Source organism: Fulvia fulva, chromosome 6 (genome assembly GCF_020509005.1).
Source record: "Fulvia fulva chromosome 6, complete sequence".
In the NCBI taxonomy this organism is placed as follows: Eukaryota; Fungi; Ascomycota; class Dothideomycetes; order Mycosphaerellales; family Mycosphaerellaceae; genus Fulvia; species Fulvia fulva.
In genome coordinates this window covers 1,794,833-1,821,517 of record NC_063017.1, presented here as the reverse complement: position 1 = coordinate 1,821,517, position 26,685 = coordinate 1,794,833, and the positions used below count along the sequence as shown (strand labels likewise).

At 53.2% G+C, this 26,685-nt stretch overlaps 12 protein-coding genes across 12 annotated transcripts; 5 read left to right on the top strand and 7 right to left on the bottom strand.

Moving 5' to 3' along the window:
• Window positions 1-3: 3 nt before the first annotated feature.
• CLAFUR5_06897 (uncharacterized protein) lies at window positions 4-983 on the bottom strand (the record flags this gene model as incomplete). The annotated part of the gene is made up of 2 exons (XM_047906045.1): window positions 4-285; window positions 342-983. 2 exons carry the CDS (start codon window positions 981-983, stop codon window positions 4-6), a joined length of 924 nt encoding a protein of 307 aa, XP_047762875.1.
• A 2,079-nt stretch (window positions 984-3,062) lies between these two features.
• On the top strand, window positions 3,063-3,647 carry CLAFUR5_06896 (uncharacterized protein; the record flags this gene model as incomplete). Its single annotated transcript, XM_047906044.1, has 1 exon — window positions 3,063-3,647. The coding sequence occupies one exon, from the start codon at window positions 3,063-3,065 to the stop codon at window positions 3,645-3,647; it is 585 nt and encodes a 194-aa protein (XP_047762876.1).
• A 191-nt stretch (window positions 3,648-3,838) lies between these two features.
• Window positions 3,839-5,309, top strand: CLAFUR5_06895 (uncharacterized protein; the record flags this gene model as incomplete). The annotated part of the gene is made up of 3 exons (XM_047906043.1): window positions 3,839-4,349; window positions 4,408-5,003; window positions 5,058-5,309. The coding sequence occupies 3 exons, from the start codon at window positions 3,839-3,841 to the stop codon at window positions 5,307-5,309; spliced, it is 1,359 nt and encodes a 452-aa protein (XP_047762877.1).
• Window positions 5,310-5,636: 327 nt separating this feature from the next.
• Window positions 5,637-7,067, bottom strand: CLAFUR5_06894 (uncharacterized protein; the record flags this gene model as incomplete). Its single annotated transcript, XM_047906042.1, has 3 exons — window positions 5,637-5,804; window positions 5,861-5,960; window positions 6,019-7,067. The coding sequence occupies 3 exons, from the start codon at window positions 7,065-7,067 to the stop codon at window positions 5,637-5,639; spliced, it is 1,317 nt and encodes a 438-aa protein (XP_047762878.1).
• Window positions 7,068-7,777: 710 nt separating this feature from the next.
• Window positions 7,778-8,741, bottom strand: CLAFUR5_06893 (Carboxypeptidase S1 B; the record flags this gene model as incomplete). Its single annotated transcript, XM_047906041.1, has 4 exons — window positions 7,778-8,395; window positions 8,448-8,526; window positions 8,602-8,665; window positions 8,732-8,741. 4 exons carry the CDS (start codon window positions 8,739-8,741, stop codon window positions 7,778-7,780), a joined length of 771 nt encoding a protein of 256 aa, XP_047762871.1.
• Window positions 8,742-8,743: 2 nt separating this feature from the next.
• On the bottom strand, window positions 8,744-9,561 carry CLAFUR5_06892 (Carboxypeptidase S1 B; the record flags this gene model as incomplete). Its single annotated transcript, XM_047906040.1, has 2 exons — window positions 8,744-9,521; window positions 9,548-9,561. The coding sequence occupies 2 exons, from the start codon at window positions 9,559-9,561 to the stop codon at window positions 8,744-8,746; spliced, it is 792 nt and encodes a 263-aa protein (XP_047762872.1).
• A 593-nt stretch (window positions 9,562-10,154) lies between these two features.
• Window positions 10,155-10,616, top strand: CLAFUR5_06891 (uncharacterized protein; the record flags this gene model as incomplete). Its single annotated transcript, XM_047906039.1, has 1 exon — window positions 10,155-10,616. The coding sequence occupies one exon, from the start codon at window positions 10,155-10,157 to the stop codon at window positions 10,614-10,616; it is 462 nt and encodes a 153-aa protein (XP_047762873.1).
• Window positions 10,617-10,835: 219 nt separating this feature from the next.
• On the bottom strand, window positions 10,836-11,024 carry CLAFUR5_06890 (uncharacterized protein; the record flags this gene model as incomplete). Its single annotated transcript, XM_047906038.1, has 1 exon — window positions 10,836-11,024. The coding sequence occupies one exon, from the start codon at window positions 11,022-11,024 to the stop codon at window positions 10,836-10,838; it is 189 nt and encodes a 62-aa protein (XP_047762874.1).
• Window positions 11,025-11,036: 12 nt separating this feature from the next.
• CLAFUR5_06889 (uncharacterized protein) lies at window positions 11,037-11,714 on the bottom strand (the record flags this gene model as incomplete). The annotated part of the gene is made up of 1 exon (XM_047906037.1): window positions 11,037-11,714. The coding sequence occupies one exon, from the start codon at window positions 11,712-11,714 to the stop codon at window positions 11,037-11,039; it is 678 nt and encodes a 225-aa protein (XP_047763434.1).
• Window positions 11,715-12,016: 302 nt separating this feature from the next.
• On the bottom strand, window positions 12,017-13,866 carry CLAFUR5_06888 (Acetamidase; the record flags this gene model as incomplete). The annotated part of the gene is made up of 8 exons (XM_047906036.1): window positions 12,017-12,349; window positions 12,399-12,923; window positions 12,974-13,168; window positions 13,214-13,303; window positions 13,352-13,470; window positions 13,520-13,535; window positions 13,588-13,609; window positions 13,655-13,866. The coding sequence occupies 8 exons, from the start codon at window positions 13,864-13,866 to the stop codon at window positions 12,017-12,019; spliced, it is 1,512 nt and encodes a 503-aa protein (XP_047763433.1).
• Window positions 13,867-14,988: 1,122 nt separating this feature from the next.
• Window positions 14,989-16,425, top strand: CLAFUR5_06887 (uncharacterized protein; the record flags this gene model as incomplete). Its single annotated transcript, XM_047906035.1, has 1 exon — window positions 14,989-16,425. One exon carries the CDS (start codon window positions 14,989-14,991, stop codon window positions 16,423-16,425), a length of 1,437 nt encoding a protein of 478 aa, XP_047763438.1.
• Window positions 16,426-18,382: 1,957 nt separating this feature from the next.
• CLAFUR5_06886 (25S rRNA (cytosine(2870)-C(5))-methyltransferase) lies at window positions 18,383-20,542 on the top strand (the record flags this gene model as incomplete). Its single annotated transcript, XM_047906034.1, has 2 exons — window positions 18,383-20,360; window positions 20,412-20,542. 2 exons carry the CDS (start codon window positions 18,383-18,385, stop codon window positions 20,540-20,542), a joined length of 2,109 nt encoding a protein of 702 aa, XP_047763437.1.
• Window positions 20,543-26,685: the final 6,143 nt, after the last annotated feature.

The following is a 26,685-nucleotide window of genomic DNA, read 5'->3' as shown; positions in this document are numbered from 1 at the left end:
ATCCTAGAGCTCGTCTCCCAGCCTCGGGAATTGTGGCGCTGCCCTCGCATTCCTCGTCTGATTCTCCATTCCTTCGATCCACATCGCCACTCCATACTGCACGTGGCTGTTACTGGCAATTAGAGGCAGCACAGTCGTCAGGGCGATACCCCAAAACAAGCTCCAGAAAAAGTCCGCTCCAGATTCAAACACCATCCTCTTGTGAGCTGGAACCAGGATAAAGCCTATCAGTGACGAGAGTGGGCCAGTACTGAAGAGTGTGCCCGCGAAGCGAAAGAGAATCTCCTGGTGATAGATGTCAGCATACGCGAGCGATGAATTGGGCCTCTCCGATAGCTTACCCAATACGATAGTTTCTTCCATATCGTCAATGGCCACCTCCAGTACAGCACAGTTTCCAACAAATACCGCATCGCCTCAACCCACAAAGCGCCAAGCGTACAATGCAAAGCCCACTTCAAGAATGTATTCCACCAGCTCAACGACGACCTTCGAATCTTGCCTTGCGCTATCCACTTCTCAATCACTTCTTGCTCGCGGTCACCATCGTCGCCGAAATCCGCCTTTTCCGGTGGCGGTAGACGTGCTTCCGCTCGAGCTCGTCTGGGTAAGATTCTCTCGAGCCATAGTTGCCAGTAGTAGTATAATGGTGCAATCATTGCTAGGATGAACATGCTTCGAGGTAATGTCTGTCCGTAGTAGGATTCTCCACCGGGCGGATTGATCTGCGTGCTGTTTGAGGGAAGGTGCTCTGCTGTCAAGTTGAGTGCTGGTGTTGTTGTTGTATTGCTGATCGTTGTGTTGTTTAGACCGGTCGTCGTGGCATTCTCGATCCGCGCCATGGCGGTTGTGATGTTGAGCCAGAGTTCACTTTCGCCAGCATTGGTGAAGGCATTGTTCACGAGGTGGTGGGAGACGATTGAGGATAGACCGCAAAGAATGACGGCTTGAATGACAGCTGGAAGCATCTTGGAGTGCGCCATCTTGAATGTGCGATTCTTGTCAATGACACGCGAGCAGATTTTACGAAGCACTTACAATTGGTGTAGTTATACATGAGTCCGCGGAGTGCAGCGCGCTGTGCAAGACGGAAGGATCCGAATCCTACCGCACAGCCACTACTGATGCTGGCTGTGCCGCCTGTGCCGCATATCCACGAAAGTCCAATTGCATTCTTATACATCAGTGTTACTCACTTGCTAGCTACATATAGGCCTTGTCAATATATGAAACCTTTCCATCATGCGCCGACTCAATGACTGACTGAGGCATTTTTTGTCCACTTATCCCTCGCTCATTGCAAGCCACCTGTCTTTGCACTCCATCATTATGGCAATAGAGTGTCGATATCGCGATTGCAAATTGACAGAGATGAGTTTGTGAGTGCCTTGGGTGCTTGCTGCGGCTTGGCCCACTGCCTTCGGTCGTACCAAGCCGTGAACAGTGCCAGGTGCAGACACTCCTTGCTCAGAGTGCTGATGCCTCCGTGCAGACTACTCGCGCTCGACGATTGGTCAACGATGGATCCATTATTGTGAGTTGGGTACCAAGTAACCACTTTGTGATGCGCCAAGCTGTGTACCAGTCGCCGGCACGGATTAGTTGTCCTATGTGACGTAAGGTTAGCCCGAAGTGGCTGAGCTTCTGCGACTGGCTGTGATGAACATGTCCTTGGTGGCATGGAGGGATCTCGTTGTGGTGTAGTGGAAGTGGTTGGATCCTTTTGCGCCATGCTGTTCTTTGATTGAGGTTGGTTGCAAGATGTTCCGGCGAAAGCTGTGTATTTTAGCAGCAGAAACTGGTATAAAGTAGTACTCAGTTCCCCAATGGGCTTGCTGCGGTGTTCACTGTTGGCTGTTGCATGATGACATTCGATAATGGCTTATCGAGCCGGCCCAAGGAGAAGCTTCATCTGTCTCTTTCTTCCATATTTCAAGGACACTACCTTGGCGTCTAATGCCATGTCACCACTGCGTCTGTAACCGGCTGACCCGGGGAGACCAAGCCGAGGTGTCATGTTATTTTCACGCACGGCCCAATTCTGTGACTGACTTTCTTGCAAGCGCTCTCGTGCTTGAACGATTTCGTCCGATCGTTGGAGCGTGGCAGGTAATTGAGAATGGAACCCGTTCAGGCGATTGGGATTCTTGGCAGGCATCTCTTCGTGAAGCTGTGGCTGACTTGCTTGCAAGCGCTTCCGTATCTGGGCCATCTCATCCAAACGATGGCGCGATGCACGCATCAGAGATCGGAGCTCTTCCAGATGCTTCCGTTCTTGGGCTATCTCGTCCAAAGACTGTGGCTGACTTGCTTGCAAGCGCTTCCGTGCTTGAGTTATCTCATCCGAACGTTGGCGACAGGCATGTCGTAGAGACCGGAGCTCTTCTAGGCGCTTCAGTCCTTCGGGTAACTCGTCCGAATGTTGTGCGCTTGTCATGTCGGGTTGATCAACGCCCGGCTTCGCCTCGATGAGAATCGATCGCTCTGCCAGCATCAGTGTGCAGAAAATTTGGGTACGGATTGGCAAAGGTCTCTGCTGGACCTCGAAGGGCATCTCGCATGGACACTCTTGAAGGTCCAGTGCGGTTGCGCATCGTCTTCGCTGATCATCGCTGAGTCGTGGCCGAGCTGAGTTGGGCTGAGTCGCGAGGGCTCGGATGCAAAAGCATGGCAGTAAGACGATTGCACCGAATGGGCGCATGATGGCGATGTATCTTTAGTGTTGTGTCGTATGTTCATGTAGTTCGTGCTTCACACTCAGTGCCTGGATGTTGGTTGTGAAGAAAAGAGCTGTGCAGATGTAGATATGTAGCCTCGAAGCCGAGGACTGAAAGACTGGTCCAATATGCCTCGTGGTGCGAGGGAGCTTTAACAACACGAGGGAAATCATTGGCCATATGTTCCGATCTTTCTTGAGGACACAGGATGTGACTCTGACTTGTGCAACGCCATATAAGACTGTGAGCACCTGTCGCAGATCATCCACACCGTGCAACTCCTCGACGAAGTGAAAATAATTTCTTTCGAATTCCAGAAGATACTCACCACCTTCAACCGACACCATGGCTCCAATCGACTTGATCACGAGAAAACTGGCCGCAAGAATAGAACGACATAGCAATAGCGCTCGCATCCCAGCAACAATGCGCGTGCAGAATGGTGTGCCACCCGACCGAGTTGGCGACGGGCAAGAGTCGCCCCTTCACTTCTTCCTCTTCGAGAATCCAGACCCAGATGGAGAGTATCCTGGCGGTCGCAGAGTCATGTTCTCCAACGATCTGAATGGTCACGAGGCGGCATGGGACTTCCTCGAACTTCAAGCTCGCGAGCAGAATCTGCGCATCGAACGGCCCATTGACATTCAAGTGCCCACTACCAGTCGGGGTGGCCGACTTCGAGCTGCAATAAGGCAGTTCTTTGCGCCAGACGCCAGCCAGGGACATCGAAAAGGAGCCCGCTCAATGGAACGCACTTCGAGATCGTCCAGCTCTGGTGTGATTGTGAGCCCACCCCGAAGCGCGGGAAACCGGTCCGGGTCGCGGCGACACGCACAATCACATTCCAGTGATGGGCATTTGGGGACAGAGGAGTGGGAGAAGGTGGACGTCGATGAAGAGGAAGAACATCAAGAGCGACGCGACGAATGATGACATGGTCAGCGACGCTCAGACCAATCATGACCAAGCACAAAAGCTTAGCCATAATTGGCCAGCTTGGCCATAATTGGCCAGCTTGGCCATAATTGGCCAGCTGTGCCACGTGCTCGGCACCATCAACACCTTCCTCAATCTCCAACATCTTTCACCATGTCTCCAACTCATCACACCCCATCTCCAGAATGCCGGAGCATACACAGCATCCGGCGCCAGGTCCAGGCTCGGAGCGGCCGGTCGGCAAGCCCAAGGTGAAAGCCTCAGACTATGCGGACCCGCCACCACCAGAGCCTGTCAGGCTCGAGGCAAGACCGTTCACTTGGCTGGATCCTGGAACATGGTCGAACTCCATCAAGTTCTTCCCGGCGTATGTAGTACTGGTGGCCATCTTCATCGCCGTCTACTACAACCACTTCACCGATCCTACAATCGACTTGTCGTCTTTCGAGACATGCACTGGAAGCTTCAACTATTCTTTTCGTATCAACGCTGCAATGACGCAAGCTCACAGACACTCTGTCCGTAGCTGGGAGATTGGGTATGCTTATGAGGCAACGCAGCAGATCTACAACCCAGAGCGTTCAGTGCTCGGTCCGGACCCGTTCCCAGGTGGTAAAGTGCCAAAGCTGGGTTTGAGGCTGGACGAGGCTTCGTTATACATCGAGCCGAAGCTCAAGACCGACGGCAAGTCTTGGCGTGGCAGCTGTGCAGCTGTCGCATAAGTTGTATCGGAAGAAGTATATCGATGCCGCAGCGAAGCAGAAAGACTTTGTTCTCAATGAAGCACCGAGATACAGCAATGGCGCCATTAGTCATCGCATGGAGCAGTCAGAGCTGTCGTCTGATGCTGTTGCGATGGTACCGCCTTTCCTAGCTTACTACGGCGTTGCCACGAATGATCTTGACTTGGTGAAAGAAGCTGTGCGACAGATCAGCCTTTGCCGGAGCATACTGGTCATTAACAGCGGACCACAGCAAGGCCTGTGGAGACATATCGCTGGACCTTCTGATTTCATCGACAACGGTGCATGGTCGACCGGCAATGCGTGGGCTGCGTATGGTATGGCACGTGTTCGCGCAACAATCGCAGCGTGCCCGCGAAGCAAAGAAGATATGGCCAAAGAGCTGAATGATCTCGATATGTGGATCTCAGAACTTCCGGGTGGGGTGGCACGAACAGACGATGATAGCTCCGGTCTTCTGAGAAACTATCTTGGTGAGACCAGCTGGGGCGGCGAGACGTCCGGAACTTCCCTGCTTGCCGCGACTGCTTACCGCATGGCCATCATGAGACCAGAAGTCTTTGCGAAGCCTATGCTCCTCGACTGGACGCATCGCAAGCGTCAAGCAGTTCTCAAGAATCGACGAGAATGGAATAGCGAGACCTGCTCAGAATCCACATAGCACAACTTGAGGACACCATTTACCGGAATCAGTGCAGAAGGCGAAAGCTTCTTGCTTTTACCTGGAACCGCTTGGCGCGACTGCGTCTGCACTGGCACTGGCAACTGTCTGGACACATATGTCAAAGAGACTGGACAAGATCCTCACGCTGAGATGTCGCTACGAGAGGCTGTCGATCAATTTGCTGCCGTTATCATGGCTCCTGTCAAAGTGAAATGGGAGAGTGTCAAGAAGTACTCTGGAGCCCCGTGAGCAACAATTCTGGCGTGTGTTTCGCCTGAAGTCATTCAAAGTGACCAGAAGGAGCCGGCACCGCCCGGTGCCATGTCATTAAACCGCTGGCAGCCCGATCGATCAAACGCTCCAGGCCATCTAAGTTGCTTTTCTCAGACCGTTTTGCAACACTGTTACAAGCCGCCTTCTGCAGAGATCAGGCGCCGAAGATTTGCTAAGGAGCGTGCCGCTGCGACGGGAGCCGAGCTTCTAGTGACAAGCACATCCGTCGACAGGCTTCGGGCACAGTGCGCGCAGTGCGTCATGTGGGTTATCTGCCATAATTGACTACATGCATCTGCCCATCTAGATCTTCTGTCCACCATTCGGCAGCTTGACCCTGAAAGCCACATAAGGCTTCTTCCTCCGGTCAAGCAATGGTAGACCTTGACCTGGGTATATAGCATTTAGATAGTTGAGCTGGTTGACGGTAAAGTAGAGGTACCAATCAGTGGCAATGCTCATGGTATCCACCTAGAATAACAGCGTTAGCATCAGCGAACAGAAGATCAGAAAGATCTCGCACTTACCCAGTTGATCCTCGGGTCCCTGACGAACACCGTCGCAAACGTCGTCAAAGGGTTATACATACTAATCGCATCCTGCTCCACATTTCCCGCATACACAATACTAAGCCACCGTCAGCATATCGTCACGATATGATCTGAAAGGGTAGAGGTGAACCTACCCATTACTATCACTCTCCATCCCATCACTAATTCCCTTCTCCCCCAAATTATTCACCTGCCGCTGCGCCGCATTGAAGTCCCCACCCCTCAACGCCGCTGTAGGCACAGAGTACAGAAACCTCCCACCAATGACAGAAAAGTACAGCGTGTTCATATCCGGCGATATCGCGATTCCATCAGCGCCGAAGGTAATGTACCCGGGCTTGAGCGCTTGCGCCGCGGACGCTACTTGATACATTGGCTCGCCGTAGACGAAGGGAACACTGCCGTAGATGGCTTTTGTTTCTTTGAAAGGCATGCGGGTCCCCTTTCCGGTGGTGATATCGACGTAGACGATGGCATTGTCGCCTTCGAGAGAAGAGTCGGTGAGGTATGCAGCGTTGCGGGCGCAGTCTATGCGCACGTCGTTGAGGTATGAGGCGGGTTTGACGAGGTCGGAGGTGAAGATTATGGTGTTGACGATTTGGTTTGTTGTTAGGTCGATGTTGATGAGTTTGGGGCCACCGGGCACTGTGGCGGGAAGCATGGGCGAGGCAAGGTTGGTGAGATCTTGTACTCGGCCCGTATCGAGGATCCAGAGAGTGTCCCTTGAGTCGATAACAACAGACTGTACGCCAAGGAGATGATTAGGGTCACCCTTCGTCACGGCGGGCAAGGACAATCTGTTGACCGCGCCGCCTGGGGATTGGTTGTAGGTTCTGTTGGGGTATGGGGTTTCTGTGTCGATGCCGGTCAATTCTTGGACTTGCACGACGTTGTTGAGGCCGTTGTAGGTGTTCATGATGTCGAGACTGGCTGGGTAGCAGGCGAACTTCCTGCCTGTGGCGGATACTGCTATTCCTGTTGGCCATTGTCCTCCGAAGTAGTGGACGATTTCGAGTGGTGGACCTGCGGTTAGAGGATCTGTGCGGATGTCTGAGGGGGAGTAGCCAGTGGCAAGCTGGAGCAGTGCCAGGCCTGCCAGAGCTGTTTTCGCCATCGTGGCCATCTTGATGTTGATGGGTGATGGGCCAAGCGTAGTGATCAGCATTGCCATGAAGCTGTACATGTGTGATTCTTTTGGACCTCGGTGTTGCTACAAGCTTTGTGGCGATCGACTGTCATCACTCCACAATGATTTGAATGGTATAGCTCCTTCCGGATAGGGAGACAGCCGTTTTGACGATCCGCAGAATCGTCAGGCACACGATCGCATCGAAGATACATGTCGCTTGCGGTATCATAGGAGCACTGCTCGAACATAAGAGTCTTCTTCTCGGGCCCTGTATCGTTGCTCCAACGTCAAAATCCAATCCCAAAATCCAATCCTCCAAAGAGGCTTCAAAGCTAGGGAGTGAGCACGGAGCACTGCGTTGGCGTCAGGTTCGCGACAGACTCCTAATCCCGACCAGAAGTCGTTTTTTTTAGACTTGCAACTAGTTGCGGCAACCTCGGGAAGCTGTAGGATGCTCGTTATAGCCTAGTCTTTAGTAGCTTGCGATATTCAACTGTCGCGTGAATTCTTAAGGCTAATCAAACTCTTCTGCGGCTTTTGTGCATCTTATGCATGCTAGGCGCCAAGATTGTTGTTGAAAGTGGTCAGAAGCGTCAGAAACCGGTCAACGATACAGGGCCTTGGTCATTCTGTAGACGCTCAAGTTCCTGAGGGGCTTGCAAGAGTCCAGTTCCATTCGACTGCAACAGCGTTGAAGAACTGGAGAGTCTTTATTGAAGCATGTTACAACTACACATCGTGAGCCACTGTCTGCCTTACCGTTATCATAGCATGATGACCATTCCTGCCAGATTCATCATCGCGACCCATGGCCCTGCTTTGTTGCTCGTTGCCTTTCCAGTGTACGATGATGGCGAATTCGAGCTCGAGCCAGGACTTGTCGTGGCATTCGTGTCATTTGACGAAGATCCTCCGACTACATCGGGAAACAGTGCCGTCGAGTTCTTGTCAACCACAATGTAGTGCCTGATCACTGCCGTCCCGTTCAGGATGCTGTCAATCTGATCCTCAGTACAGGTAGTAGGCTCGAGCACGTAGCAGAATTGCAGCGGCTGTTCAGGCTGGTCATTCTTGATAGCCCATGTGTCTTCCGTCCCGACAGAGCTGTAGATGCCATCTCCGGACGTGACATTGACTAGACCTGTTGCAATGTCAAGATTGTTGAGAGCTCGCATGAAGATCTTGTAGGACGTCTCTGGCTGGTACGATGGGATCTCGTGGCCTGCTTGGAAGACTCTGGAGAAGCTCAGATTACCGTACTGACGGACTTGACCGCCAGAGTATGAGTCGTTGGTCTGTAGCGCAGTGTAGCCGGCTGCATGGAAGTCGTTCGTGTTGGTGTAGTTGATGGCGAGCGAGACTGCTTCGCCGCCGATCCAGTTCTGTAGCATAGTCAGCTAGGCACTTGGCGATAGATGGCCTCCGCACACTCACACAAGCAAAGTCACGATCACCGTACGCCATGGGGAGTTTAACGCCGCTTTCGAGAAGATAGGCAAGATCTTCTAGCCAGCTAATGGCAAAGGGTACAAGGTCAGCAGATGTCTTAGACACGCGAAGATGCCCAACCCCCGTACAGTATACTCACCCAGGACGATTGTAGTCGCCGATGCTCCGGAATGCACCACTTGACGCTTCAGACGATTGCGAGACTATGCACCAAGTATCAGCATTTCACTGCCAGGACAGCGAGCAAGAGTAGTTGAGTTTAGTCGTACGCCCATCCATTCTTAGTGCAGAGACAACCTACAATTCAACGGCACGCCCAAAGCAGCCTGCACATGAGGTTGGTTCAGATAACCTTGGTAGAGCTTGGACGTGAACGGATCAGGTTCCAGCGTCGCGAAGTCGTAATAGTTCCTGCCAGAGTATTGTAGGAATGGGTTGCGCAATTCACTCGAACAGAAAGTCTCGGCCTTCTGGCAGACTTCGTTGACTGTTTCGTTGACGCCTGTGTTGTTTGGGTCGAAGGATAATGAATGGTTGCGACACTCGTAGATCTGGTCGTTGCAGCCACCCTCGCGATACAGGGCGTCTAACATTTGCTCACGAACCGAGGCATTGACGCTCTCGATCCCGTACGTGTTGTTGTATGCAATGTGTGGATACGAGGGCCACTGCACAAGACGATCGATGCAGCTGTTGATGAGCATGAGAGTGTCTAGGTGGAGAATGACAGATTCTCCGTCGTCGTCGAATGTCCCGTTGGCGATCCTGTCGTTCTGTTTCTGGAAGAAAGAGAAGAACGCAGGCCCATATCGCGCGCCGTAGGAGTCAGTGGCCAGAGAAATGCGGTTGTCGTTTGGCTTGTGCTCTGGAAACTCCTGCACCCACGTCTGCAGAAAGTGCCAAGCAGCGATGGCCGCATTGACTGAGCCCAGTGCTGTGCCATTGCCATCTTGACTGGCATACGTGCCGACCAGAAATGTTGCGTTCTGTTCGGGTATCGGATCCGTGGCATACTCGCAGTGGCCAGGAGCAACGCCGATAGGGACAGCACTGTCGTGTCTGGAGATGCTGGTCTGCAGCGTAACCGACAACTGGACATTTTGTACTTCAGGATTGAGTCCTCATCCTGGCACGTGAAGCAACGTCAAGCCTGCAACAAGGCCAGGCTTGGCTTGGCTGTCTTGGGTCGCGGAGACGGCAGATGCGATGACTGGAGCACGGCCGACGATGCTATCGCCATGGTGCAGTTGTGTAGCCCGAGTAGCCGCTTGGGGGACGGTCTTCGGAGAAAAGCAAGAGGGGAACAGACGCGGAGGATTATCCACAGAGCATCTGCTGTGGGTGTCAGGTGGCTGTGCGTGGACTCAGATGAATTTCTCGAGACGTGAACCACGTACTGCTCCAGGCCCTCGCGGAATCTGGGGCAGACCCGCAAGCACTCTCAATTGGCCATGTTGCAAGCGAACAGATTCTGCCGGACGGCGTCTTCGGTGATGATATCGAAATGGACTCAGACGCCATCGAAGTCGTCTTCTCGAGCCTCACCGACCTCAGCATCGACTGTGGATACTCAGAGTCTCAGACTGGGGGCGCCAGGGGCAGCTGTGGCAGCGTATGGGTAAAGCTTGCAGCAATGTCGAGCGACTCACACTCTTCACGGCATGTTCATCATTCGCCGGTAAGATACAAACCATGGAATATTTCATGCAACACGGCACATACACGAGACTTAGGGAACTTCGTCTGGTCAGTGGCAACGGATCGTTGGAAGGAACAGTCGATGCTGGCACACTCCAGGCCTTCCTTGCAGCACATCAAGGGACTCTACACACGCTTTCTCTGCGGAACATCGTGCTCACCAATCAATATCCGGAGGAGATACCCACGGACACGCTTCGCTCGTTCCTGCTGCAGTGCAAGAGCATGCACGTGTGGCGCAAGTTCGAGATGATACTAGCCAAGAAAGCAGAGCATGATAAGAACGACTGCCCACACTATAGGGACGGCGGGGGTCATTTGTCCTGCGCAAACTACTACGTGCGTCGGGAGAGCTGGATCATGGGCACCGACCTCGCAGTTCTTACCAGAGAGCTTGGAGTCGAGGTCGAAGATGGGCGTTGGGACTTCGGCAAATTCATCATGCGCAAAGATTAAGGAGTGGAATGCCTGACTCTAGGCTTGCTGCATCTCGCCTGCTTTGCTCGACGCTGCGACAACATAGTCGTCGCTTGAAGCACGTTTCAGACGCCCTGATCGGAGACCTTTCGTAGTCGGAAGCCTTGGGAATGGCCGATGACAGGCGAAGTTCCTACAAATTTTCACGCTCACTACGTGGTCTCTCAAACAGACCCCGTATCGCTGAAGAACACCTAGCTAGTTCACAGGCGCCCTCTCCGACATGCGGGCCTCACCACTCTCCTTGCCCCAATGCTCATCATCCCAATGCTCCTTCGCCAACCTCAAACATTTCATCGCCCGCTTGTCAAAGTGCCCCTTCAGCGTTTCCAGGTTAGGCTTCAGTCTCTTTCGCTCTTCCAGGAAGTACCCAGAAAAATGCCCCATGTCTTCATTGAGTCAGTTCGCCCTCATGTACTCCATTTGCTCCTGCATGTGCGAGGCTCGATCGACTGGGTAGCTTAGTCCTTTGGGCATGACGACATGTCGTTCCTTCTCCCTGAGAGTGCACCAGCACCGCGCACCCTTGACTGAGACTTCCAATTGACGTCCGACAGGCCGAAAGATTTTATTGAGAAGTGCAGCGATACGCACTGTTGATCGTGCTTCGTGCTGTAGCAGGAGGTGACGGGTGGAGTTGTCTATGTCCAGAGGTTGAGTTACGTCCAGTGTGAATCTGAGTGTGTTATCAGATTGTTCGGGGGAGTCTTCTTGAGATTGGGTTTTGTAGTGCGAAGGCTGGATCTTGGTTTCGCGTATGACTTTGATCCAATTGTCCACTACTGGCTTGACTACCTTGGAGTGGTGCGTGGGATCAAATGGTCGGGCGAAATCAGACTCGTCGACGCGGATCCAGTCTTCGTCTGATATCAGTGGTCCGTACAAATGTATGGTCACGTTGGTTGGACTGCCGTCAGCTAGACAGTTGCTTGCGGCGGCGAAGTGGGTGTTCCACTGCGATGGTTCCGGTATGTCCACCTCGCTGAGCGCCATGGTGAGTACTGAATACTCGCGGTCAATGTGTCTTCTTGCAGTCCTCCAAACGTACTTCATAGTAAGAGCACGGAAGGTTGCCATGGTTGTCTGTGGTAGGCTTCCTTCGCACGAAAAGCTGTGGCGCATGACAAATATTGATTGGTCCGGCAAAGCAGCCCGCGGAAATGTTGGTGTGTGCAGCTTCAGCCAGAGCTAGGCAATAGCTATGAGGTGGCCTAGATCAGCCAGCGCAAAAAGATCAGTTTCATTTTCCTGTAACACATGGTCAGTAGAACGTGCAGACGGCCGTGAATGGTATGCCTTCTTAGACCTATCCGCAAGTCAACACCGTGGAGAGATAGAGCAGTCGCATTTCGTGCTGTCCAGACAAAGAGCAAAGGCTTTCATGACCTCAAGACGCCATCAATCACCTTACCGGCAGCTAACACTTTCTCCTCCTCAAGTCTCCTACCTACGACCTGCACACTTAGCGGCAGTCCGTCCATAGCATCTGAATCATACAGGCTCCAATTCCAATCATCGAGTACGTTCCGCGGCTTGTAGTTGCGGACTTCATTATCAGTCTTGCCAATATCAACGCTTTTGTCAACGTTGCCATACGGAAGCACAAGAGCAGTATAGTCCAAGAGATTCCATACTTTCGTATAGCCGACCCACTTACAGCTTCGATGCTTGACGGCTGGATGCGGCATGGTCGGCATTAGCAGCACATCGACCTCGCGTCCACTGGCCGGGTCGCGAATGGCATGCCATTTGTCGAGATACCGCTTTATGTGCTGCTCTCTTGCGCTTATTGAGTTGCCAGTATTCGTAGACTGATATAGCCGGCGCGCGGTTGACGAGAGCTTCGACATGAGGGATGAAAGGCTCGCCTCCTTCCGCCACGGCTCGTTTGATGTCCTCGCCGCCATCGGCAGTATAGTATGAGTCCATGATTTTGATGCACTCCGTATGTCCGTCATCATTCCATGTGATGACAGTGTGGCCAGCGCTCTTCAACTTTTCAGCGGCTTCAAGAAGCACTCTTTGGATGGGTGGATGCACTTTGACGTGGCCGTCGTCTACCAGAAGACCAATTACCAGAGGATTGTCCAGCGTCTGTGAATATGCTGCTTCGTCCCGAGCCAAACGGTGGCACGTGGGATCGTGAGTCCATGGTTGTGCTTTGATAATCTCGCGCATGATAAGCTCGATGGAGTCCAGAGACCTGGCTAATGGACCAACTACAGAGGGGACGTGTTCCTGGCCTGCTGTCGATACCTGTACGCCTTCGTAGGGAAGACGGCCACTCTACCATCGATTAGAGGTCGTCCTTACTACTGCGATATATATGGACCTACACTTGGCTTGAGTCCATACAGTCCCAGCATGTGGCTTGGGATCCTAACACTCCCGCCGATGTCTGTGCCCCAACCGACTAGCGAACCATGCTGTGTCAGCAGTGCTCCGTCGCCTCCAGTAGAGCCGCCGGGAGTCAGTTGAGGATCGCGTGGATTTGTCGTCAGCCCCCACAGAGGGTTTTCAGTCTCGCACCACTACATCCAAAGTCAGCTTGATTACGACATCGAGGCAAAACTCACCATGATGCTCTGAGGTAAATTGGTCTTCGCAAGGATGACTGCACCAGCGCTTTGCAGAATGTCGACAAGCAAAGCGTTTCGAAAGGCTGGCTAGTCTGTTCGTCCAACGTAGCCCAGGGTTGCATCATAGCCTTGAACATCGAATTGATCCTTCAGAGTCATCGGAATGCCATGCAAAGGGCCGATGGTTCCACCGTGGGCAACGAGATACTCATCAAGGTCACTCGCTCGGTTGATTGCCTCATCAAACATGACCTCTGGACTCCGTCAGAATTGCCGTCGAAGCAAGGCTTGGGACGAACGAACCTGTCAAGCAGTTGGTCTGATATTGAGAAGTCAGTGATGTGTCAACTGTGTTGATGGAACACTCTCACCTGCTTGTGCGCTGCAGCAGCTCTATCGCCGTCAGTCTATAGACACGAAAGGTCTAGTAATCTCTACCTTCGAACATAAGCCATGATAACATCATATGCCTTCAGCTCCCCTTTCGCAACTAGACTGGCCAGCTTCGACACATCAGAAATTGAAGTGATGTCTTGTTGCTGTTTCGAGTCGTCAAGGTATGGCTGGACCAATGCCTCTCTTTTCGTCCTCTTCCTCTCTACTACATGTCGCCAATCAGGCTTCTCTGTCAACGGCGCAGTGTCGCCCATGACTGGCAAGTGCCGGAGAAGATGTAGGGATTCCTGACAGTTACAAGAAGAAGAGCATATGTAAGCCGAAAGATGACCACACCAGCCTTGTTGCCGGCGTCGGCCAACAAATGGCCAAGAGTGGGGAAGGAAGGACAACGAGCTATCTTGATGTCATCGATACTGCTCGCCGTGAGTTCTTGCCACGGTCAGCTGCTTCTCTGATTGTCCGAGCAAACGCGAATGAAAGTGATGGAGAGTTGGGAGAGGAAGACTGATGTTGACGTGAGATTGAAATCGTCTGTGCTGAACACGAGAGTGACACGCTAACAAAACGACCACCTCCCTTCTTCCTTCTCCATGACAATGCTCATCGCCCGCAAGACAAGCGACCATGACCGGTACCATGACAATCACGAGTACTCACATGCTACTGCGGCACTCTCCGTGAGATATTCTGCGGCCTGCTCCTTGCGGACTTCTCCTTGGCATAAACGACGGTTCGGAACGTTGGGCAAGACATGCTTACCAGACTTTGCAGCCCCAACCCATGGTTCCATCGGCGGCATCTCTGTTCTGACAGACATGTGAGATTGCGATCTATCATCAACTCGTCGCATTCTCCGAGCTTGGAGATTGCCAACGTGTGCGACAATTACTCCAAGATGGCAGTCAGAGATACGGTCTTCACGAGCCAGTCAGTCCACACATCGCAACAGGAACTTGGTGTCCACCTCCCATATGACAGTGTGATTATATCTCATCCATCAAGATGAATAGACCGACCTCTTGTTACCGGATGTCGTCGCCGTCCCGCCTCTGCATTGGTCTCCGACAATTGATGGACCATCCCTTCCGGCTGTCTCGACTCGCAAGTCTTGGTATCGATGGAATCCATTTTCTGGTACGAGACACCTCACCTCCCAACGGCCATGTACATCACCCGTGCGCCTTCACGTGTATAGGGATTCAACCGCCAAGGGGAAATGAGTGTCTCGAACCGACGTTGTGGTTGTCCAGGTAGCTTATAGGCAGCATGCATCTACCGCCTCTCCTTCTTCTGCTCCGACTAGACACTGACTCTTTCCTTCATTCGTTCCTTAACCACCACGCTCGTTTAGCAACATCGTTTCTGCAGCAAAGATGCACCAATCTTACCTGTCCCTCCTGGGCATGGCGGCCTTCACCAACGCCCTCGGCCCCGATGTTCTCAATATGCTCGGTGGCCTGCCTGTAGGCAACAAGCACTCGGGAGTCGCAACCCAACAAGCGGCGGCCCTCACCACAGCAGCAGCCAAGCTTCCAGTCACCGCCGTAGCGCACGACCTCGACCACGTCGAGGAGAAGACAGAGGTCGTCGAAGACTTCACTCGTATCTATATCTCCAGCGGAACCGAAGTCGTTGAGATGGCGACAACGACTCTGTACTACCCACTCAACCTCTGTGACGCGGGTACGCCCAGTCCTACCGCATTGCCGACTGGTGCGCTGCCAGCCGACAACCTGCCAGCCGACAACCTTCCAGTGGACACGATGCCAACCCACAATCTTCCAGTGCTCGGCGGCCTTGGTGGTGGTCTCCCAATTAAGAGAGACAGCTCGAGCGCTACTGGTGCCAGCGGTGGTTTCGAGCACCACGAGTGGGCACCCATGGAAGAGGAGTTCCCACAAGAAGCATTCCCAGAGGAGAGGACCGCGACTTCTTCCATCATTGAGCTCCGAACAACGACTTCTGCACTCGTCATTGCTACTCCAGCAGTCCCAGCAGTCCCAGCAGTTCCTGCACCAGCACCGGCTAGCCCTCTCGGTAACCTTCCAGTGCTCGGCGGCCTTGGCGGTGGTCTCCCAATCAAGCGAGACAGCTCGAGCGCTACTGGCGCCGGTAGCTCAGAGAACGAGTGGGATGAGGACGAGGACAGCCACAGCGCTACTGGCGCCAGCGGGGGTTCAGAGCACCACGAGTGGGCGCCTATGGAGGAGGAGGAGCCACACTTCTTCGCACAGACCTCAACAGCTGTCGCCCTGAGCCCAACATTCTCAACCCAACTTGTCCTTCCCACGCCAGCCGTACCTGCAGTTGGTGCACCAGCACCAGCCAGCCCTCTCGGAAACCTTCCAGTCCTTGGTGGTCTTGGTGGTGGCCTCCCAATCAAGCGCACCAGCCCAGAGCACGAAGACTCCAAACTCCCTGAGGCCGCCACCACTTTCGTGACCGCTGTCCGCAGCTCTGTCACCACCTCTGCTATCGCCCTCAACACCCCGGCCCCAGCCAACCCTCTCGGCTCTCTCCCAGTCCTCGGTGGCCTGACTGGTGGTCTTGGTGGCTTGAAGGCCCGTCAGGCTCCAGACGCCGCTGCGATCCAATCTCTTGCTCAGCAAGCATCCCAAGCCGCCGTCCAGGCTGCTGTTGCTTCTGCTGTTTCAGCCTCTGCACAAGCCGCTCTCGCTTCGGCTACACGTGCCGCCGCTGGCGCTATCGCTTCTGCTACGCAGAGGGCCGCTGCTGAGACTAAGGCTGCTAGCCCTGTTCAGGGTCTGCCAGTTATTGGAGGTCTGTCGGGCGGACTTGGTGGTATCTAGAGGGGTTGTGAAAGTCTTGAGCGGGCAGCTCGATTGAGGAGAAATGATGGTGTAGACAATGCACTGTCATGTGGAGGGGAGCTGTTACTTACCGGCTGGGACGAGGGGTCTTCTTTGTTGGGCGCTGCTGCGGTGCGGGATTGTGTAGTTATTGGTATTCATGATTGAGACTTTTCACTGTCTTTGTCATATGCTTCCTTCATCGACCAAATACGGACCTCACGGCGTTTCCTTCCCTGCCGGCTCGCTCGCCGAAGGAAGGTCGATAGGGTTACACAATCGACGACCATGGAGGCTGCTGGAGCACAGGCCACGAATGCTACTTTCTTTGATGGCCGTTCCAAAGTGTGGTTACGCACGTGGCTGGATGGGTCTTAATGGAGGGCGCGACATTCTTCACAGAGTGTCAGTATTTACCTTGACAAGATCACTGCGGGTATACGAATATTGTGCTGAGGAAATCCGAGATACGGCCTGCATACAGAGCTGTTGGTTGGGAAAGTTCTTGTCTGACGATACGATTTTATCTAACACCTATTGTACAGCATGACACCTTTCCTGTCTGAATGCTTGTGGATGCTATACTTCTCAACATTCCAAATGAATGATCCAAGCGCCCGCCTCCATAGTTACGAACCCCTATTTCTTCTCGAAATCATTCTGCTTCCTGCTATCATCGATGGTGTCCACCTATGCGCAAACGTTCCTCGTGTGTTTGCAATCTCTGGCGATGTCGACATATGGCTGTACCCAGCGTTACGCCTCCGGACATGCCTTGAGACCACAGTACCTATCGAATCCATCGGGTCTGTCTCGATAGTGCTGCGCTATGGCACACATTGACATGACCGCAAACCTCGATTGCTCGACCGACCGCGCAGCCATGCGGAACTCCCAGATACGATGGATGTGGGCCTCGTTGTGGAGGTATGCCCTATCGAGCTCGATCCTAAACTGCGAGGAAAACAGTGGGCCGGTGACATTTGCACCGAGGAAAATACGCGATTTCCGGACGAATTCCACGACGGCGCTTCGGTCGTTGTCGGAGGAATGCTCTGGTGCTCACCCGTTCTCTTGCGTGGGCTGTCCCAGAACATCTTCCATCTCTAATATGCTGCGAACAGTGGCATCAAGCGATTCAAACATGCTTTGCTGCTCGGAGATGCTCCTGCCGACTGACCAATGATGCAAATGTGCGTTGAGTAGTGCATCTTGCACATCTTTAAGTGGAGGTTCCCGCCAGCTGTCGAAGTAATTGTCACAGAAGCATTGGGCTTGACGTTTGAGTTTGCGACCAGGAACCCGTGGCATAGCATAATAAGCAGCAACCCGAGCGGAGGCTAGGTGATCAAGCGTGGCTAAGGCTGTGCTTCGAAGCGGCGCACTGTCCAGGAGAATGGTGTTGTTCGTTTCGTTGCGGTGGGGCCCGTGGAAGAGCAAGGAGTGTGGAAGCCAATCTCGCGGTAGGAGGAGAGCCTTGGGCGGTCGAGCATGCAGCGGGTGGAGAGTCAATGCCAGCAGGGACAGAGCAGTGCGCGTGTTGCTCAAGATCTAGACAGTATACCAGTCTGTAAACGAGCTCCACAGTGAATTTTGCGCATTTGCATGTGGTGGAGTCTTGTCATAGCGGCGCGGTCTGGCTCATGGAACGACGATTCCGGAGAGCTGCACTTGCATGTCTTGAAGGTTGATATGTGGCGTGAGTCTCATGCTTCTCATGTAGTGGCTGATGACAGGGAGATGGAGTGGAGCGATGTTGTGGTGTCAAGTTGAAGTGAGAGTTCCAAATGGAAGGGGAAGGTGCACGCGCACAGGCACGTGCATGCACGTGGTGTTTGCATCTCGGCTCGACAGGGCCGAGCTCCGGCGTGCAGATCCCGAATGAGTTGGACTTTGTGAAATTTCATGTGTCTCCAAGCCATCTCCATTGCGCTTTTGTACAGTAAACCTTAGCAAAATGGGTGCCGGACGTCGCATGAACAAGAAGCAGGGCATGCCCGAGGTGCTAGACGAGACGAAGATCTCAACGAAGAAGCGAAAGTCGGTAGCTCCCACGGACAGCGCCATCAAAAAGCAGAAGACGGTTGAAGTCAAGCCTGCAAAGAAGCCGACCACGAATGGCACTGCCAAGAAGGCTGTGCCAGCGGCGAAGGCGCCGAAGAAGCGACAGCCAGAGCCAGAGCCAGAGCCCGAGCTCGACGACGACGATGTTGCACATCTCAGCGGCGACGCAATAGACGGCGCCGATGTGCTGGAGGACGAGCTGAACGGAGTAGGAACGGCTGACCTTGACCTGGACGATGATGCATATGGCAGCGATGCGAGCCGTCTCGAGCATGCACTTTCGGGCTCAGACGACGATGTCGACTACTCGGACGACGAGGTGCAAAAGCAGAAGATGTGGTCAGACGATGAAGACGAAGACGATGGCATGGAGAAGCTGAATGCTGCCAATATCGCCGGTCTTACGAGGAAGTTGGACAAGAAGAGAGCACAAGATGCCGCAGATGCTGAAGCAGAATTGCGACAAGATGCGATGCAGACGAACATCGAGGCAGACCTGGACGAGGGCCAAGAAGATGGCAAGTCGAGTATGCTCGCACCAGACTTGCAGATGCTGCGAACGAGCATCACAGAGACGGTGCGTGTCTTGACCAGTTTCAAGGATCTGGCGGAACCGGGAAAGAGCAGAGCAGACTATACACAGGCGCTGCTGAACGACATCTGCACATACTACGGATACTCGCCCTTTTTGGCCGAGAAGCTGTATTCGCTGTTCCCGCCGCAGGAAGCACTGGCCTTCTTCGACGCCAACGAAACGCCTCGACCGATGGTCATCCGCACAAATACACTACGGACACACAGGCGAGATCTCGCGCACTCGCTGATCAACAGAGGTGTCACGTTGGAGCCTGTCGGGAAGTGGTCCAAAGTCGGTCTGCAGATCTTCGAGTCGCAAGTGCCGCTCGGTGCCACTCCAGAGTACCTGGCAGGACATTACATCCTGCAGGCTGCGTCGTCTTTCCTTCCAGTCATGGCTCTGGCACCGCAAGAGCACGAGAGGGTGCTCGACATGGCCGCTGCTCCAGGAGGAAAGACGACACATTTGGCGGCACTCATGCGCAACACCGGCTGTATCTTCTCCAACGACGCCAACAAGGATCGTGCCAAGGGTTTGATTGGTAACATTCACCGACTCGGCGTCAAGAATACGATCGTGTGCAACTATTCTGCTCTGGAATTCCCCAAGGTCATGGGTGGCTTTGACCGAGTCCTGCTCGACGCGCCTTGCTCGGGTACTGGTGTTATTGCAAAGGATGCCAGCGTCAAGACGAATAAGACCGAAGCCGACTTCCTCCGCCTACCGCATCTTCAGAAACAGCTTCTGCTAGCAGCAGTCGACTCTGTGGACCACGCGAGCAAGACTGGAGGCTATATCGTCTACAGTACATGTTCAGTCACAGTCGAGGAGGACGAGCAGGTCGTGCAATACGTTCTCAACAAGCGACCCAACGTGAAGCTGGTACCGACAGGCCTTGTCTTCGGTAAGGAAGGGTTCACCCGATACCAATCGAAGCGCTTTCACCCGAGTATGAAAGAGACAAGACGATACTACCCACATGCATACAACGTCGACGGCTTCTTCATCGCCAAGCTTAAGAAGACTGGCCCCACACCGGCGAATGCTGTCAAGGCGCAAGGCAGCGCAGAGGAGAAGAAGCAACATGCGAATGGTGGTATTACCGAGAAGGACGCAGACGATGAAGATGTGCATGTACCAATCACGGAAGAGAGTGATGCAGCGAATGGTGCAAGTGATGATTTCGGTGGCTTCGACGACGACGAAGATGAAAAGATCATCGAGAGGAGTCTGAAGAAGCAGTTGAAGAAGAAGGGTATCGACCCCAAGGCGAGCAAAAGTAAAGCTGTCAAGAGTCTGTCGAGATAGTATTCTGGCAGAAGAATTGTACAGATGTTCCACACAGCTGTCTTGCTCAGGATAAGCACTGTTTTCGCGTTCTCTGGATATACCGCCGCATGGTCTTACTTCCAGGTTATAGCCTTTGGAGCGACGATGCTCGTATGGGCGCGGAAAGAGCCCGCAAACCTGAACTAGAGACGGTGTGCCCACCAGCACTCTGGAACCAACCAAGACGGAGGAACACCGGCTATAAAGTGGTGTCCATTGCACTCCCTCCATACGGAAGGTGTTGATCGAGTACATAGGACTCTCCTCGGCTCGCCCCTTTACCCTCCACCCCTACCTACTCCGTCCACCATGCACTTCCTCGCCATCCTCATATTTCTTTTCTTCGCAACTTTTGTCTCCGCGCAAGCAGGATGTCGCGGCAAGGCGACTTGTCCCAGTGGTGTATGTCCCGTTACTACCGCCTGTGAGCTCGCTTCGTGGCGCTTATATGTTTGATGTAGGAGATTCTTTGGTGCGCTTGTGGAGAGAGGTATCTTTGTGGCGATGGGAACGTGGCGAGATGTGTGAGTTCTCTTATACAACCTCGCAGGCGATGAGGGTCAGGATGATGGGAGCTGATTTCGGGGAATTCTAGGATCCGCAGAGGGGGGAGATACCGGATCGGATATAGAGGGTTTGTGGAACTGGGGGAGGCGTCGGTGTGGCGGGCCAGATGGTACGTTGGGAGGTTGTAAGAGCGGGAAGATGGAGTGTTGGCGTGTGGTCATTACCAATACCCAAGACGGAGCAACATCGGCCGCCATAATGGTACCCCTTTGTTGCAAGCCACATGCGGCCGCGTGAGAGAGACCTATCGACTCTTATATAGATAGATTTGTCATTCCCCTGTTCTAGGACCCTATCCGGCCTATGCAGGTATATATCTATTGTTATGTACAAAGGGAAACCCGAATAGGTGAAAACCCTTCCCGCCCCCGACTACTCCTTGTCTAGTTTAGCTTTCCCTCTGAACGTACGTAGTCCATGTCACTACCCCGTTAGCCCCCGCTCCCAGCCGGTCTCGTCGCGCTGCGTCGTGTCCTCTCTTCCTGCACTGTTCCTACTAGGCGGTACTGTTCTAGCCAGCCCTTCTCTAGTATCCAGTTCGTAATACGCCGTAGGTCCTCAGCGTTGTTAAGAAGTGCCCTAATCGTCCGGTTCCTCGCCTTTGCCATCCACTCCCCCCTTCCTAGCGACCACCTCGGACAGACGAGGAGTGCGTGCCGTACGTTCTAGGAGCGATAGCCGCAGGGGCAGCTAGTATTCGTGTATCCTGGAACCTTCCTCTATGATAGGTACCCCTAGAGGCCGATGTGTTCGCTTCGCAGTTGGGTTGCTATGCTACTCTGTGCCCTCGTAAGGCGGTAGTGGATGAGCTTCGGGGGGTGCTTGACCGCGGATTTTGTAGCTAACCATTCCTTAGGTTGTCCCGCTAGCTAAGGGCGTCCACTATGCCCTACAACCTGGTTGTTCCACCTCTCTTTCCATAGTTGCTCTACAAACGATTTCTTACCTTCCTATTGTGTTGCTAGCTGTTCGTCCCTTACCCGGTAGTTCGGCTCGTTTCCGGGTCGAATGCCCCTATACGCTAGTACTGATTCGCGGGCCCTTGCGACTGTACTGGCGATAACCTTCTATACTAGGTACTGTGCCGACTTGCCTAAGTAGGAGGTCCGTAGTCCCTGGATATATAGGTCGATCGGCGGTATAGCGGTCTCGTGCTTAAGCATCCTCGTTAGTGTCGACTTATATGCCCCGGTGACCTTCCTTAGGCATTGGTTTTAGATCTTCGCTAGCGGCGCGACGAGTCCCTTCGATGGGCAGGCCCTCTCGCCTAAGGACCACACTTGGCTGCCATAGGTAAGGACTGGCCGTACAATAGCCGTATATAGAAGTCGTGACTGCCGGAAGTCCGCCCCCTATGTGGACGTAGTGAGCCTCTGGTATGATGCTATATTCTGTTCAGCTTTCCGTAATATTGCCTGTACGTGCTTCCTCTACCGTAGCGCCGGGTCTACCTATAGTCCGAGGATCCTAAGCTAATTTGCCGGGTTAGTCGTGTGCCCCTATATCTGGATAGAAGCTTACATATTGTAGAACCGTGGCCGGCGCGTAAAGTGTATCAGATTGTACTTTTCTAGGGCAAACCGAGCCCCGTGCCTCCTAGCCCAGTCCTCGCAGATCTTGTGCTTCTCTTCTAGTAGCCTATAGTTCTCCTTAGTCGAGGAAGACCACGCTAGGATGTTTGTGTCGTCTACGAAGCCGCTCGTAGCGGTGTTCTGGGATTCTAGGGCTGGGAGCAGCGTCGCTATAAAGAAGAGGAACAGAATAGGTGCTAGCGTTGAGCCTTACGGGATTCTAGTGTAGACTGCTTGAAATAGGCTTCTATACTGGCCGACCAGGATCGACGTACTACGGTTTTGGAGGTAGGACCGTACGAAGTTGACAAGCCACTTAGGGAGTCCTTTCGACCTTAGGATGTAGAGTAGCCGCGGGTGTGACACGTAGTCGAAGGCTCCCGATATGTCTAGGCTAAGTAAGGAAGCCACCTTGTCCCTATTCTTATACCAGATGGCCTTTACCTGAGAGGTGATAAGTTCTATCGCGGATAGCGTCGATCGCTATAGGCGCGCACCTATCTAGGTGTCCGGGAGTAGGGAGTGTTCCTCTGCCGCCTCGGAGAGTCTCGTTATAACTAGCTTCTCAAGCGCCTTCCTAAGAGTGTTAAGGAGCGCAATTGGGCGGTACGACTTTACCTACGTATAGTCTTCCTTCTGCGGCTTGCGTAGGACCACTGTCGTCGATTGTTTAAAAGCTATCGGGTGGTACCCGGTCTGTAGGCAGGCGTTAAAGATCGCTACAACTGCTAGGGCTAGTTGATCTCTACACTTCTTTAGTAGCTCGTTTGGGATCCTATCCGGCCCCGGGGCTTTCTTCGCCGGCAACTTCCTTAGCACAGCGGCAACTTCTCCCTCGGACACCTCCTGTTAGACCGCGATGCTAGGGGCTAGGGGAGTAGAGCTGTTTATGTCGCTTAGATCAGCCTCGACTAGGGGCGGGAAGAACTTGCTAGCTAGTAGACGCGCCTTGGCCTCGGGGTCGCTAACCGGGCCACTAGGCGATTGTAGCGCTAGGATAGAGAAGGAGGGGCCCTGTGTAGGGTCCTGTCGGGCCCATTTCGCTAGCTTCTACATCCTCTCTAGCTTGCCGGCGATTTCTTCCACTATAGCCCTCTAGCCGACTGCTTTCTCCCTTCGTATTATAGCTTTCTTCTGTTGGCATGCCTCCCTATATACGTTCTAGGCCTCCTCGCTATAGCTGCTCGTCCACACCCGGCGGGCTCTCCTTGCTTCTCTTACTACCGCAGTGCACTCCGGCGTCTAGTATAGTTTGGACTATGTCGTTAGTTGGGTAAGCGGAACGTGAAGTGAGGTCGCTTTTCTTATTTCGTCTGTCAACCCCTAGACTGCTTCGTCTATCTCGTCTTTACTGTTGTATTGCTGCTACGCGATCTGGACTAGCCTCTTAGAGTTATCGAGGTACGCCTAGATGTTGGCCTAGTAGGCCTTTCCCTAGTTTGGCTTAGGGGTTCCCGCTGGTGTGCGTTGTATCTATGTCGTAATAGAGGTCCTGACTGGCATGTGGTCTAACGACGCCTCGAGTTCATGTTCGATCCTATAGTAGGTTACCGTGTAGTAGTGGCTATCTGAGATCCAGGAGAGGTCGATCGTGCCTTAGAGTCCCCCTCTCTTCTAGGTGCCCAGGTCCTTCGGGGTATTAAGGGCAATTGCGTTGCTCGCTATCAAGTCGAGTACTTCGTCGGCTATAGGGTGCGGCTATATAAGGCTTTCCTAGGAAGGGTGGTGTATGTTGAAGTCTCCTACTACGATATGGCACCCTTGTCTCTTAAGCGCACTGTCTAGGTGTCTATAGACCCCTAGGTCGCGGCTAGACCTCGAGGCTAGCGGTTATATATATAGGTTATGTATCCAGGTACTACCTACGTAGAGGGAGGTAATATCGCCCCCGCCTTCTTCGTCTACGTAGTACACAACCTCCCAGTCGGATTCTAGTATGTCCTTACTGACATAGAAGCACGTGCGGGGTCTGCCGTCGCCTCGTAGGCATGTCGTGTAGCCTAGTGACTTGTAGGTCGTTGGTCTCTTATGGTGCGGGTTAATCTATAGCTCCTGGATTGCAAGGACGTAGTGGACGCGCGGGTCCGCCTCGTGTAGGAAATGGTTCTAGACTATATCCTTGCTATAGTTGACGTTATACTAGATGATACTAAGCGTGTCGAGGCTAGTTATCGGCATCGACAATCATTTCCTCTATATCGTCCTATGTCCTACTACCCTGTGCGTCCTGGTCTACGCCTATCGGCTGTGTACTAAAGGGGAGCCGGGCCTAGTTAGATTCCCTCGCCGTAGCTAGTAGAGCACGTGGCCTCCCGTACGCCCTAGGTTGCGCATCCTTTACATCGTTCTCGGCCCTAGGGCGCTTGTGCCCGACCGCCGCTAGTTAGTTCCGGTGTAGGCTAGCCTTACGGTCGCCGTAGAATCTTAGGGCGACGGTTCTGTTTATGATTGCCTTGTTTTTCGCTAGTTTCCGCTATGGGCATTCCGTACTATACGATAGGTAGTACCCCGGACAGTTCGCGCACCGTCTCGTAGTCGATGTACAGTCCCTAGACATATAGTCTCCTACACAGTTCGAGCAGGCCTGCTTGTTTGTGTACGTGTAAGTTTGGTGTCTATACTATTAGCATTTGAAGCATTAGAGGACACGAAAGGATAAGGAGTGCTTTTCTACTGTCTTGAGGCTGTATTGCTAGACCAGGCCTTGTTCTATCGCTAGATCCGCCGCTTTCGCGTCTTGTAGCTATACTATTAGCGCCGAGGCCTTCTTGCCTTCTGGCCATTTCCTATAGAGCCAAGTCGCCTTCTGGATTAGAGAGTTAAGAGTGACCGGGTTGTCCTCTTAGAGAGCGCGTAGGTGACCCTGGTTAGTTAGGTCAAACTCCTTAGGCATGTCGTGGACTAGGATCGTGAATTGTTTCGTTAAGACCTTCGCTGATGCCGCAACCTTAGATGCCCACTATGGCTGTGCCTCTAGGTGCCTCCTAGCAGTAGTAGAGCTAGTATAGATCTGTAGAGTGCCGTTAGACTATTGGTTCACTGCGACCACCCCTAGTTGGTTGATTCGTTAGGCGAGCTCCTTGTTCGATAGCTTCGTAACTTCGGCCTAGTCTTCCTTTGCTACAATGCGGATCGTAACTACATCGTGCGTTGGGCGGGGGCCTGGTATCGATGCCGCGACCGATGCCTAGCTATAGGGGTGTTGATTCCGGGTGGCCTTGCTAATCGCCTAGGACGTCGTCCTCATTTCTTGTTGCCCTCGGTGATACGACAGTATAAGCGCCGTGCGTAGCTGAGTGATCATTACCTGTAGAGACCGGTAAGGGAGCTGATCGTTAGTTTCCATACTTTTTGCGTCCTCTATAAGTTGCTGCCAGTTGTCTTGGGGGGGCTTCGCCTGTAGGGCCGTAGGCGCCGTTAGTGCCGTAGCCTGGGCTGCCATTGCCTAGGAGTTGCCTAATGTAGCTAGGCACCTCCGCGGCGTTTGGAGCTGAAGAAACAGGGTGAAGAGAGCTTCAAGCTGTCCAGATTGAATGAGGTAGAACTCCCTCAGTCCTAGGGGCAGTGGCCTGCTTTGTATATCGTTGGAATGGCCTTGATGAGAGCTTTCGAATGTGTCTTGTTTTGGCGCAGAGATCGATGAGCCGACGCGTCGAGTAGGTAGGGTTATCAAGCAGGTTATATATTGTGACTCTTATATAAAAGCACGACTCTCGGCTCGTGCCTATCATTTTACTGCCGCACCGCATAAAAACCGACCGTCATGCAACTCCTTACCTTCCTCACGACACTCCTCTTCACAGCCCTCGTCTCCGCCCAAGTAGGGTGTCGGGGCAGGGCGACTTGTCCCAACGGGGTAGGAAATCACTGGTGTGTGTAATCAATGTAAGAGTTGAACTAATGGCCCGCGTCGGAAACGAGTCGTTACGCTTGTGGGATGGAGTATCTTTGTGGTGATGGTAACGTGGCGAGATGTGTAAGTTTTGTAAATACCTCGAAGGCGATGAGGGTGAGGAGGTGCAGCGGATCTGACTATTGGGTCGACAGAATCCGCAGAGGGACGGATAAAGTAAGTTAGAGGTCTACGGATGCAATGAGATGGCGGCGCGAAGCTGCGTATGAATGCATGCGAGTAGGGAGGGCGCGTGGTCG